The sequence below is a fragment of the Phacochoerus africanus genome, chromosome 1 (assembly GCF_016906955.1).
Source record: "Phacochoerus africanus isolate WHEZ1 chromosome 1, ROS_Pafr_v1, whole genome shotgun sequence".
NCBI lineage: Eukaryota > Metazoa > Chordata > Mammalia > Artiodactyla > Suidae > Phacochoerus > Phacochoerus africanus.
The window spans coordinates 116,177,069-116,191,379 of record NC_062544.1 but is presented as its reverse complement, the minus strand read 5'-3'; the positions used below and the strand labels follow the sequence as shown (position 1 = coordinate 116,191,379).

Sequence of the window (14,311 nt, the reverse complement as noted above, 5' to 3'; positions counted from 1 at the left end):
TCTACACAGGGATGGCCTTCAGAGCATCATCTCCTGGAGCCCCAGACAGGGCAGGGAGTGTGGCCTGGCTCTTCTACAGGGAGGTGGCGAAGACTCGCTGGCTGTATCCAGGATGATGAAACCTAGTGCCGGTGCCTGAGGGCAAGCACACCAAGCAGCCATTAGGGCCACTGGTTCTGCCACGAAGCCATGTAAGGAGGGAGTGACACAACACACTGCAACCACCAGCCACTCAGGACCATGACACAATGGATGGATATGCACAGACCTGGGCCGCTGTGCAGGGCCAGCCTCCGTAAGATCTGTGGGTGCCCTGGTCTGCCGTCTGTGCTCAGGCTGAGAACTTGCCAGCAGTCAGCTCCCCCTCTTGAAGACCATGACACATAGAAGGGGCTCACTGGCCTCTGGCAACAGTGCAAGAACCGCCAGGTGATCCCTCCAGGCCCCTCATAGACCTTCTGCATTTCCCCCAGGCCCTCCTCACCCTGGGCTTGGGAGAAGCTCTTCTGTTGTACCCACTTTCATGAAGGAGAGATTTGAGACACTTAAGGACTATATGGGGAAGGGGTATTGCTGGCTCTGAAAACATTATTATGGGTTTGACCATCAATCTGAAGAAAAATGACATGCTAACAGGACAGTACAGCTATTCCATCCTTTGCCATCAAAAGGCAGATATATGAAAGGGGCATTTCCTCCCTGCCGCCTGCCCAAGGCCACCCGTCCTGCATCTGGGTGGCAACCCCCACTTACTGGCAGGGTGCATCTCAGCAGCCACTGAAGGCATGGAGAACATCTGAGATTCTGGCTTTGGGGGTCTCCACCTGGAGCTAATACTCCCCAGTGCCAGGGCGGCCTGCAGAGGAGGGGACCACTTTGTGCCCCTCCTCCACTACCCCCAGCAGTAGGTGGGTGCAGGACATAGACTAAGCATTGAGACATGCTTGTCAGTGGAGGCAGTGGGAGGGGGGTGGCAGGGCAGAAGGGATAATGGCCACAGAGCCCACAGGGCTGAGCCCACTCCAGTGGGAATCTCAGACTGGTCTTCTGCAGATATCAGGTGTAGAGAAGTTAATTTAGAATGGAAAGTTGTGGGGAACTTCCCAGGAGGCGCGTATAAAACTGGCCTGTTTTAGCATGCAGCCTATGAGAGGTTGCTTTTAAACGCTCAGTAGGCTGGGTCTGGTTTGAACCATTCTTCGAAGACAGGAGTAGCAGATCTTTCCATTTTATGAATGGTGGGGGTGAAAGAGCTGACTGGAGACAAAGCTGTAAGGTTCCCAGCTAGGAATGCTGTGGCCTTACAGGGGAGCAACACACGTGTCCTAAGGCCAAACCCAGAACAGTTCATGGTGTGGTCAGGAAGGCTGCCCCTCACTGTCCTGTCCTTCTGATGACAGGCACAAGACGCACACACATACGTATGCACATGCCCATGCATACACACACACCTGCACACTCACGCACACACACTCACATACCCCCATACATGCACACACACACACTCACTCTTTCCCTCTTAAGATCCCCGCCTCCAGCACATCTGAGACTGGGAACCATCTGGCTTGGAGGCAGACCCACACCGTTCTCAGGGAAACATCAAGAAGGCGACTCTAATGCCAAGTGGGTGAAAGCTCCTGCCCAGCAGGGCTGCAGGCCTGTGCAGCAGGGTCAAGCCCAGCAGTAGTGAAGAGCCTGCAATGCATCCAGGCTGCATTTTTTAGGGCACAATTATCAAGAGAAGATAAACCAAGCCAGGGTTTCACCATCTGATTTTGGATCACTGGGAAGGAACAAAGGGCTATTACTTAGCTGAGGCTCCGCAACAAGAGACCAATTTTGAGATACCCACTGCCATTGCCACAAAACATACACAGGTGACAATGCACCAAGTCGACACTCCCAGGTAAATTATATACATTAACCCATGTCCCGAGGCAGTGTGGGCTAGAAACACTGTTTAAATCACAAGAGATAATCCTATTCACTGTCATTCAACTGATTGGACTAGGTCTGATTAGAAGAAATAGAAAACTATTTATTTGGATAATTTTTAACATCATCCTCTGTTTATGGGTTGACATTTCACTGAAATACACATATAACATAACTGTATAACAAAAACAAAAACTCTCCAGCATGTCTTCAGTGATACACAAGATTAGGAGAGAGCGGTGAACAGACACAGGACAGAGAATTTGTTTGCAACATAAAATCACGGAGAAAACTGAGAGGTGGCCAAGAAGCCACTGCCAAAGACAAATAACAACAACGTGTTTATTAAAGAGACAGCAAAGGAGGAGAGAAGGCGTCACTCTTCCCAGACAGGAAAGCAGAGACTTAGAAATCCTGATTACATTTATCTTGCTCCATGCAGGAAGACGCACACCTTCTAAGAGTCAGGGACTGACTTTGCTCTTTCACAGGGGATCTGAGGAAGGGCAGGGAGGTGGGCGGGCGAGGGAGGAGGAGGCGGGGGGGGGGGATACTACAAGGAGTAGGGGCATCTGCCACGGTGGAGAATGAGGGAAACAGATGTTCCCAAACTTGAACTGAAACGAAGCTTAAACACAGCACCCTGAATTTATTACATATCACAAAACATGATAATGAAAATTTTTCTAGCACACATATCAGGCTAAAAGGTAGCTTAGGCTGCTCCAAAAATTCCATAGGCACAAGTTCCAATTCCCAAAGCGCAGAAATCTATCTTAAACCCTTGAAATAAATTTACTTTTTTTCTCCACAGCCCTTAAAAAAAAAAGAACATTTTTTTTCTTGAAATGAATACTTGACAATCCATACAATTATCTATCCTTTCATGTGTCATCTCTGTGTCTACCTCTATTAGCAAAATACTATTTGAATTTGAAATGCGGTCATTAGCACTTAAACCAACACAAAGCCATTATAAGATCATCCCATTAACATCACAGTAGAATTATTGTTCTGAATAAACACAGAATTGCTATAAAATATAAACATTATTGATTTAAGATGTCCAATCATATAAAATATTAAACAGAATCAAGCCTAGTTTCTGGTTGATTTTTAAATGCTAGATGTTCTCATAAATATTTTGTTAAAAAAAAAGAGATGTTGGCGCTTTGTCTGTAGATGGCTGCTTTAAATTTTAGACACCATTTAATTGGAATTTTATAGATATTTTTTACTCTACTGAATGATTAAGTCACCAAAAGAAAAAAAAATCCCCCAAACAATAAAATCTCTCTAAGTATTTCTGAAGCAATAGCATAAAAGTATGATATTTGACCCTCCAAAAGGAACATTCATTTACCTTCCTTTCTCTTGCCCAGTTTCAGGGTTAAGTTTTTCCTACCTGGTACATTTGAAATGCTTTCAGTGCCTGTCCCCCTAAGCTAGTGCCACCAGACACACCAGTCATCTGTCTGCTCCCAGCATGTAGAGATGCCCAGAAACCCCTCCTGAACCTACACTGTAACAGTGCAGATAGGAGATGTGAGTCTCCAGTCGGGACCGGCCCAGGCCATTCATCTTCGGGTCTGAGTGCCAGGCTTTCAGGCTCCTAGGCTCCAGCCAAAGAGCCCTCATCTGGCAGAGCCAGATCTCTATCAGAGGCAGGTCTCCCTTAGCTGGGGCTGGTCCCACATGGTCATCTCGTTAAAGACGAGCTCTGGTTAACCTTGAGCAGGATTCTGTCGGGACCCAATCAGAAAGGATCATTTTAGAGAGCTCCCCCAGCAGAGACGACTGGAGACTGGCTTCTCAGAGAATACACCTGCTCATCTACAAGCTGTCCCCTACCTCCCCCACATGCCCACGTGCACGCACATCACACACAGGCACACCCTTTCTTTTGTCGTTGCTCTTTGCCGAGGAAAATGGGATGGTGTGGCCTTTGCGTCCATTATGAACAGTCTGTGAGTATAACGGGCTAGAGTCACCAGCACAGCACTCCCGTGAGTCATGCCCAGTGATTCCCACCCTCACTGAAAGGTCAGCTGTAACCTCACCCTATAAGTTATTCTGGGGGTGGCCCTCAGCTGTATACATTGAGTTTGTTACCTTCACTCGAAAGGATAAACAAAACTTAAAAAAAAATTGCCTAAAGCAATCTCTAACATTTTCCCTGCGAGTGATCTGACACAGCTATCTGTTCCAGTTCCACCTTGACTCTTGGTTGTAGTTTTAACACCCAGAATTGGAGAAATGCCTGTAGTGTGCTGATAACAGAGAGGGTATTACTTAAAATGGGGGCTTCATAGAAATAGCAAATCATGACTTCTATTCTGATTAGCATCTTTGTACCTGTCACTGATAGCACATCATTTATCCCACTACATATCCCAGGAGGGCGGGGGGTAGGACAGGATTATCCCCATTTGGTTAAATGACCTGCCCATACAAGCGAAGGCTCAGCTAGGAATCTTGATCCCTAGGCCTGCTGTTCCAGTGACCCCATGCGGCCCCATCTTGCTGGGTCCAAGGGAAGAGTCGCAATCACACACTCACTTATGACTGTGATCCCCTGTGACTGTGTGGTGCCGTCCAATCAAGGTGCACCTTCTGTCCACTAACTTCACAGTGGTCTGGTATTGCTAGGTCAACATGACACTAATAGATGATCACCAGGTATCACAAAAACGGATCCTATGCTCAGCATACATCCTGTCTCCACCACGCCACTCTGAGCTGAGAGCCTTACCAACACTTAACTATCACACTCTACTTTAGACCATGGTTCCTCCAGATCAGCACAGGCAGTGAGATGGGGCCTGAGGGGTACAACTCTTGGCCAGAACTTGGGACCCGGGCGGTTCTGTGTCCAGATGAGTAGGCCAGGGTTGAGGATGGGGCCTGGGGGGAGGGGGGAGGGAGGGGCGGCGGTTCAAGGTGGGGGCAGTGGTCTACACAGGAGATGGTAAAAAGGCTCCAGCACCCTTTTCCTTTAGGGGGAATATGGGGTCAATCCCCCAGAGCAGCAGTTCTCAAAGTGCGGCCCAAGGACCCTGCGGCCCCCTGAGACCCCCTCAGGGACCCATGAGGTCATTGTGATTTGCTTAAGACTGGGACGCTCTCGGCTCCAAACACTCTCCATCCCTCGGCGGCGGCGAGAGCACAGCAGCATTTTTCAAAGGCTGCAGGAGCCTCGAGGATCTCAGCTCTCTAGCATCTTTGTGCTTGCATATTCAGTGTTTTAAAAATCTGTTTTAATTCCTAATGCAGTAAATATTGATACATTAGGGTCCTCAATACTTTTCAAGAGCATAAAAAGTTCCTGAGACCAAAAAGTTTGAGAACTGCTGATAACCGGCCCTCAGACAGGCAACCTCATCTTTCTTTCTCAGGCGCTAGGCTCTACCCTCATCTGGGATTCCTGTGACTCCACTGACCTTTCTCTACTTTTGAAAGAAGCGTTCTTCTCGTGGCTTCTCCAAGCCAACCTTTGGCACGGGTAGCCTTCACTGTGCCTTAGAATGATGTGCCCTCTGACTGCCCCAAATAGCCACCTCTCCTAGGGCTACGGTGTGCCAGGGAGAACTGGCACAGGTACCTACCCAACCAAGGAACTGTGGGTGTTAGCAAGCTGCCGGCCAGGGACAACTGAATCAGGATAATTTGGGCTGGTGAGGGTACCAGGTGGGTATTAGGCAATAACACACCACAGTCAGACTCTTCGCTGTTATATAATGCAACTTTCCTTAGCTTCTTTTCAGTAATTCTATCATCTCAAAGACTACTATTCTCAGAGAGGAAGGATCTCCTGCCTTGAAGGGGAGTGAATCCAGTTGCCCATAATCCTGTGGCTCAATTTAGTTTTTAATTAGGTCACACCCTAATAAGCTATTTGAGAAAAGCCTGAGGCCGCATCTCACAGCTGCTTCCCGACAACACAACACGGGCCTGCATCATGTCCTCCATCCAGGAGCTTAAGATTTTAGCACCATGGATTCTGGTGTAGGGCACCGAGTTTGCTGAGTGGGTCTGGGAAGATTCTGACACGATTACCTTGAATCACCTCTTACAACTTTACTACACTGAAAGCTATCCTCTTCTGCCAACGTTTTAGGAGAAAAAACAGACATGTCCACAGTTTGACTGAAAGTCCAAGTTTCAAAGAAGCCTGGTTTCCCTTTTGAGCAGAGGTGGCGGGAGGTGGCCTCATTTCTGATTGTCCTTCATGAACTGGCCTCAGCTACCAACCACCACCAGTGCTATCACTCAGCAGCACAGCCAGGCCCAGGGAAGGGGGCAAGATGTTCTCTCTTCATTTAAACCACTCCCTGAACCCCACTTGGAAAGTCAGTGCTTTCCAGCCTTGGCTGATTTGGATGGACTGTGGAGAAAGGCATGGGGAAACACCAGCCACATGAATTGCTCGGGGCTGCTCAGCTGGGGCTTTGTCATAGAGACTTAGATCTAGGAGGCAGTCACCTGGGCCTCTGAGATGGGGGCACAGACACGGGGGTGGGCACATACACTCCCTTCAGGGTCTAGTAAACTTGACATCAGAGTTAGTCAGAGACCAGAGAGATCACTGGATACTGGATAAATGCCTTACCTGTGCCCACAGGGCTGACCTGCTTCCTTTTCGGAGATACACCAAAATACACCAAATGCTTAACGGGCACATCCCAGGCACTACCCAGTCAGAGCAGAGGGGGCCCTCCAGACCAGAAGAAGGTCCATGAGGTCCCCGCCAGGCTAGGCATCTAGCCCTTTAGTTACTGGATCACGGAGGGGTTTGGGGTGGGGCTGGGATGTTTGGCAGGGACTGAGGAGACTCAACGTGCTGGGGCCGTGGCCATCGACTAGCAGCTACAGACCTGCTTCAAGATCTTCATGGGCATCCAATTGACTGGAATGAGCTGGCCAACTTTCAACCCCATCACTACGTCACCACCCATGGTGCTGTGTCCTCTGGCCCCAAGACCTCTGCTGGAAGAATCCAGAAAACCCACCACGCATGGCTAGACTTACGACAGTCTGCACACGTGGGAGCAGAATCGGGGGCCAGGCCTGTTTCCATAGTGGGACCAGGGAGTCCACTTAAGTCCAGAGGGGTCAAATCATTTGGCATGGTGAGCCACTGGGGCCAAAGGGCAAAGGTCACGGCACAGAAGATATCATTGGAGCAGACCTTGAGGCTGGGAGGGACCCTGTCAGTCATGCACAGGACGGGCCTGGAGGACTTCCATGATCACTGTGCTTCCCAATGCTTTCCCGCCTGCCTGCTGGTGGCCCAGCACAGCCAGGAGGGGCCAGGCTTCCCCACACTCTGGGGCTCTCCGTGGCCTGTGTGCATGCACACATGCACGCGGCCACCAGTCTGCACCAGCCAGGGCTGGTAACCCTTCTCTTCTCTAGTCACTTCAGAAACTTCAAGTTTTTGCACAAAGGTTACTTTTGAATATGGACCTGGAAATGTAAATTGGCTCCTCTGGGTCTCTCGGGCTCTGCATCGGGTATACCAACTCCACAACCATTGTTTAGAATGGGCTGAGAATTTCAGATGGGACACCCTCTCGAAGCAACTTCTGGGGCAAAAATCTACTCTTCATAATAGGTGGAAACACAACCTGAAGAGTTACTTCGGTTTACTTCTTTACGCATTTCCTAGGTATCTCAAGAAGGGGAGAATTCTCTTTCTCAATGGATCACTACATTTGAGAACAGAAAAGAGGTCAAAGAAAAACAAGAATTTCTTAAAGTTCTGGTAGTAAACAGGCATACGATATTATTATTGTTGTAGTCTTAATAATAAGCAATTATACGTTCAAAGTGCTTTACAATCACTTAGCTATTCCTCACAACAGCCCTGTGAGGTAGGTCGACATTAGTACCCCCATTTTACAGATGGGGAAACTGAGGCACAGAGAGGTTAAGTGTCTTGCCCAAGGTCACACAGCAAGTGAACGCTGGAGCTGGGACTGGAACCCAGGTTCCCTGACTCCCAGTGTCCTTGAAACTAGACCACATTGCTTCCAAAGACGCGTCCCCAGACTGGCTTTGAATTAAAGACGGACAATGTCGGATGAGGTTTGGGTGTGGTGGTATTTCCCGCGGACGCGTTAAGATGGAACCTGAGGTGTTGCCTGGGTTGGTCTGGGCATGCAGGTGTTATGTGTTAGTTTAAATGGTGTGTCTGAGCTTCCTGTCCCGCCCACGTCTCACCACATCCTGCACTGGTCCCTGCAGAGAGCGGAGCTGGATGGTCAGGATATCATGACGGACTGGCATATATAAAAGGAACTCTGTCAGCTCAGTGCCAAGGGGCCTGCCAGTCTTTGGTGTTTCGGGCAAACTAGGGATGCAGGACTTTGGAATGGAGTCAGCTGCCCACCTTAGGCAGGTCTGCTTAATCTTTTTATTAATTTTTTTTTTTTTTTTTTTTACTGGCCAGCATCAGGAAGTTGTGTTCATTTCATTTCTCTGTGGGGCGGCTGCCCCCCTCCTTTGCTCTCTCTCCCTCTTTCCCTTTCTCTGAGTCTCTGCTTGGAAGGGCAAACTGTTAAGCCTTGCAGGTTCCCTTTCATGAAAAGGAGCCACCGTGAGCAGCGTCCGCGACAGGAGGCCACGGCTCCGCAGTTGAGCCACGGCCCTGCTTCCACCTTCTGGAGGAGTGCTTTGCTCGGAAGGGGCCTCCCTGGGGCCTTGGATTTGCTTTTTCCTGCATTTCTCCCGAAATGCTGTTTCAGTAGAAATAAGCCCACTTGAGACTTTTCCCCTTTCAAGGCCTTAGCCACAAACGCCTTCCGACTAACGAGCTTGGTGCTGTAGCTCAGGCCGAAAATTCTAAAGCATCCGTTCAAGCATCTGAAACAAATGAATCAGCCAGTGAAATCTCATCTGTTAGCATCTGTTCTTCTCTTAGATTAAAAAAATTAAAAAAAAAAAAGCCTTTTATGGCTTTTGATGGAATCTGCTTTAAAAAAAGACCAAAAAAAAAAAAAAAATCCTGCTACTAAATCTTTAAGCTAAGGTGACTAAATAACAGGGCTCCAATACTCTAGAGTTTCAGTATCTGTGGAGTATCCCATTTGCCTCAGTCTTTATGCCCGAGTCTCTCCAAGGAGGCCACATCGGGGCTGAGAGTCACTCACTTCTGGTCCACCACCCACCTTTCCGCTGTGCCACCTACATCATCAGCTGTCAGCTGGGGCTTATTCTCTACAAGCTTAAGCCCAACTTCCAAACAGGTAAGAAAAAAAAAAAAATAGACTATCCCTCTGAAGTCTTCCTGTCATGAAGGTGGACAGGCTCCTGTCTGAGGTAAGTAGAGAAGAGTCTCCTCAGATTCCACCAGAGTGTCCTTTGCATAAAGGAAATCCTTGCACTTTGAAAGAAATGAACAAAACTTTCCCCACGTCGGGATTTTTTTTTTTTTCTTTTTCTGTTCTTTGCGATACTGGGCTGATTTGTGTCCATATCTTGCCTGGAATTCCTCATCTAGGAGGTCTGGTGGGGCATTACTGTTTGCTAGGGAGGGAACAGGGTTTCTGTGGCTGCAGAGCTGTGTTCCTTTATTTGCTTGCTCCTTGTGGAAATTTGCAGGTCACTGGGATGCAGCAACAATGGATGGAGAGCAAAGGCTGGGTCAAACTAAAGTGAACATGGCATGTAGGGGATGAGTGAGAGGAAAAGAAAAAAAAGAAAGAAAGAAAAGCCTGATGCAACTTCTCTCTGATTCCCCCTGGACAGGGGCTGGAGAGAAGGCTGGCTTTAATGGTGATGACGCATGGACAGATGGAAACTGCACACTCACTCAGACCACAGAGGCCAGAGGACACCAGGTGCTTTGATCTCCAACCCACATGTGGATCCAGGAGCTCCTCAAGCCCTCTCCCCCATGTAGAAGGGGCACTGCGGTTGGTCTGAACAGAGGGAGGCCGGATGGAGCCCCCAGGGTTGACAACCAGAGTGCATCTGTGTGCCCTTGAAAACCACTCCATTGCAGGGAGGTGGGGGAGCAGAGAAGGTGGGCCAGCTCGGATTGAGCTCAGACAGACTGCATTCTACACAGCACAAGCACGCACTGGCCTACATCCTGATGCCTGCGCTCACCCCCGATGCCCCCACTCCACTTTCCATTAGCAATTGGGTCATGGCACCCCCAGCGCAGGAATGGGCAATGCACCCCACTTTGTGCCAGACCATGCCCACTTCGGGGAGCTTCCTTGAGGGTCTGTGTACTCATGCCAGCAATGTAGCTGATCAATTTCTCCTCCCACTGCCATGGGACCCATTTCCCTAACTGCCATGTCATCCTGGAATATTTCCTCAATGCAGAAAGGAAGTGCCTCGTCGTGCTAATTAAATGTAGAGTGACAAATCACATTTAAAGCCCTTTCTGGAGCAGAGGAAGCCAAAAACGTAATGAGAATTATCCTTCAAGGAGACAAAAATTTTCTGTTTTTAATGTCTGCTGCAGAATCAAAGGTATTTTCAGAATATATCTGTCAGAATTATGAACACAACTTAATTTTCTAGGCTGGCTACTCAACATAAATTATAGTCACAGCCTCAACTCCCAGTGGAACCATGTGAAAATATGTTGATATTAGCATCCAATTGAAAATATTTTAATTTCACCAAGGAAAAGAAACTTTCTATAAACAATGCCACTGAATCAGGAGAAAAACATTATTGTGACACAATGTAACAGAGCCTTTTAACCCACACCATATAAATGTAGCTTTAGCATTGTTTGAACCTTCAACTTAAAGATTCAGTGAAACCCACCCTTGAAATGTGATCATTAATTCCTACCCTGCGTTGTTCAGATTTTAAAGCATCCAAACACCATATCCAGCCACCAGAGCGAGCACCGAAGCCATCTAATTAGAAGTCTTGGGGACAGAGGAAAGGTATTCCAGGCCATCCTACACGCCTTCCACAGAAAAGCAAAGGGTCTCATGGCACAGTGCTATCTTGGTTATTGTAAATTACGACATAGCTATCAATGAGGGTATGTTTCCCCCTTCAGAAAAGTCATCAAGATCCACCACACCCACCAACTGGAATCTGAACACAGCAAGCAGCTCCCTACATGTAGGAACACCGAGATATTCTGAAATCTGGCTAGCCTGGTCCTCCAGGCTCAGGGCTGCTTTAGAGAAGGACCTGAAGGAATATGTGAATCACTCCCTCTCCTTGCACCCAGTTTGAACACATCACCCTCTAGAACACATGGACCAGACCTGTACAAATTTGCAAACAGGTCTTTTCAGTGTCACTTTTGCAAACTGGGTCAGCCAGAGGTGAAAGGGCTTTACTCAAATTCCACAACCTGAGATTGCAAGCAGCTATTCGAGTCTGGGATTCACTAGGCTATCTTTAAGAGATGTGATCAGAGGAAGAGAGAGCAGAAATTGTCTTTGGTCAGATTCAGCATCCATTCTTCTGCCTGCCCACGGCAGAGCTCAGGTTTCATCATGAATCAAGAGGTCACTGTCACACAAGGTCCTCTCCTAACCCACCATATGCACACACACCACCCCTCTTCCTTCACTCATTCATCATCATTCAAGTTTCATTCTCTCTCAGCGAGATCACAGACAAGCCTTCACTTTGGTAAACACCATCCTTCAGAACACAAAACAGCACTGGGCATTTCCCCTCTCCCCGCCCCCAAAGTGAAAGGCTATTCCATGTTGAACCTTACCCATACCAACAAGGTCCAATTTAAGACACATTCTGATAACAGGGACATAAAAGGGATTTTAGAGTAAGTAAATTTAAAAGGAAAACATTCTTTCTTGTATTCGTGATGGGCGTAACACACTCCAGACAGCAGAGATGACACGGCTTTGGATTAATGTGGACAGTAGTTTCGGACAGCTTGCCAACTTGGGTGTCTGTAGTCCTCAGCATCTTTCCCTCCTTCCTTCTCCACCCTGCTTCCCCATCACAGTGCTCACAAACTTCCCTTCTTAGCGTCTCTTCCTGTAGGTCTCCATTAGGACGTCCCCTCCCCACACACCTGCTTCCCACCCAGGGCTTTGGGCTTACCTAGGATTCTATACCCTCAGACGTGCAAACCCTGGTTAGAACCAGAGGTTCCTGAAACCACATCTACCCTCCAGGAGCCTGGGCAGAGGCCATAGGGACCAGAGGCTGGCCAGTTTGTGCGAGAACAGCATTTGCACAGCAAGCCTCAGGGCCATCAGGAGACGACACACAGAGACAGACACACTGCTCACACACACACACGCACACAGAAGCACACACGCACTAGGAGGTGATGGATGTTACTGAGATGGACCGAAAACCAACAAGCAGTGGGGTAAGAAACAAACAGAAACAAAACAAAGCACTTGCGTTCAGATGGAAAGCTGTTTCATGGCAGCTGGGGCCCAGGCCCGCGGCCGGGGGAAGGTGGGTGCCTGCTCAGAGGACGCTGCCTTTGGAGAAGCCTGGGGGAGATGGGGTGCGAGGGCAGCTCTGGCTCCCCTCCCACCAGGCGTGTGCCTTGGCCGCTGTCCTGGGGGTCCTGCCCCCCGGGCCGGGCCGCCGCAGTGGACGCCGATCTGATTGGGGGGCATGACAAGAGAAAGCAGGGAGGGAGAGGCACTTACCTGGTGGCCCAGAAATGGCTAGTCCACATTTGGGGGAGGGTGCAGTATCTCAGTTTAAACAAAATCCTGGTGGAACTGCTCAACCATGAATAGTCAGCTCTCTAGTGTTTCAAATAAGCTCGTAAAATGGTTAGTGAAAAAGAGAAAAAGACAAAACAATAATTCACCTGTAGGGCAATTGTGCTGTTCTTCGCAGGGTATTTTCCCACCAGTCCTTGTTCTTTCCGTTTCTTGAATTTCCTAAAGTAGTCCTGTATCAGGAAAGTGGCATAGAACTTCCCCACGGTTACCTCATCATCTAAACGGAGAGACCAGACAGAGCTCTCCCGAATCAGCACGTTTGCAGCAAGAGCCTAAAAGCTGGCTTCTGGCTAGGGGTGGGGGAGGGGCAGGACCGGGCAGGAGGCACTGAGCTCTCAGCTTAGGACACAGGGGACTAAATCTAGCGAAAAGCGAGGTTGTGCAAAGCAGTCAAGGCTCAAAATTCGAGTCAGTTACATCAACCGATACTCAAAAGTGCAGAAAAGAATATACCGGTCATGAGTTTTCATAGAGCAGTGTATTAGTAACACCATGGAGTGCCGTCTTGGTTATTGACTCAAAACAAAAAAATTACACAACAAAAAAAAAAGGTTCCATGGGTCATATTTTCACCCCTTGTGCATAGGGATTTGCATGTGTAATTACCACGAATACTAAGGACAATTAACCATCCAAATCCCAATGCCTGGAGATAAAGATAGAGACCTCAGAAAGGTGACAGACAAGCTCGGAAAGAGAGGACATTTCCGAAAAGTGACTGCAGACCCAGAGATTCATGTGCCCCCTTAATGCTCTGCCAATAGCCTCCATGTGCCATTTCTCGGTCTGTAATTCAGATCTGCTTGCTTTCAATATTGCAAGTGACAGCTCCCACTAACCTCCAAGCTGAGCTAACTTATTTCTGCTTTGTTCAGAAACAACCCCAGTGTGGGTCGCTGGGGAGCTGGAACTCCGCTGAGCACGACAGAGGTGATGCATGAGGCAGAATAGAGGCTCTGGCTGTCTCCTGGGAAACCACCCTGGCAGGGTCGGTGTGCCGGTGGGGGGTGGGGGGCACTGTCTGTGCCAGCAGGGGAAGAGGGGGGTTGTCTCTCCACAAGGCCTGCTTTCCCAAGGTGCTCACCCCCACATCTGCCCAGGGTCCCTGGGGCGCTGACCTTGGCTTGCAGAAGCTGAAAGGAAGAATGGCCCTTGCTCTCAGGCTTTAGCACAGCTCTCCTTGTAGCCAGGCTGCCTCTGCAACTTATGTGTAATCTGGGGTCTGGACATGCTGCTCATCTGTAAATGAGCCTAAACCCCGCACCCCTACCCCGGGCCTGGGCTCGCCCTCTCCTCCCTACCGCCTCCCAGAGGGATGGCCCAGCTCTACCACAAGGGCCACCTGTTCCTTTGGGGCTGTCTCTCCGAGTTCAAGTCCACCTTTCTACTGGGCTGCATGAGGAAGGTGGATCAACTGCAGACCCAGGAGAGAATCCCAGGGGCTCAGCCAGCCTCTGCAGGCCAGGGTTTCAGTTTATCTATGGGTTTCCACAAAAGATACTGGCTATGCTTACAGATGGCCCACCTCACCCAGGCTTCCTAACCTTTATCTCCCTTCGGCCTGGATGATGCCAGCCTGGAAGGGCCAAGGGGGCTCCTGGGGCAGGGCCTTGATGCTCCTGGCCCAGAACCTGAGATGGCAGTGTGCTGAGTGGAGAGTGGACTGCGGT

The 14,311-nt window shown here is 49.1% G+C and overlaps 1 protein-coding gene and 1 long non-coding RNA gene across 6 annotated transcripts in view; one reads left to right on the top strand and one right to left on the bottom strand.

The window, feature by feature from the left end:
* The window catches only part of CACNA1D (calcium voltage-gated channel subunit alpha1 D), a 334,317-nt gene that overhangs the window by 12,131 nt on the left and 307,875 nt on the right, over positions 1-14,311 (bottom strand). For all 5 annotated transcript variants that reach the window (XM_047776946.1, XM_047776952.1, XM_047776918.1 and 2 more), the window contains one exon: positions 12,728-12,858. In XM_047776946.1, coding sequence (XP_047632902.1) covers positions 12,728-12,858 — 131 coding nt within the window. The remainder of the gene's footprint in view (positions 1-12,727; positions 12,859-14,311) is intronic.
* Positions 8,392-10,724, top strand: LOC125125683 (uncharacterized). The gene is made up of 2 exons (XR_007134460.1): positions 8,392-9,182; positions 9,685-10,724. It is a non-coding gene; the product is annotated as an uncharacterized LOC125125683 (long non-coding RNA).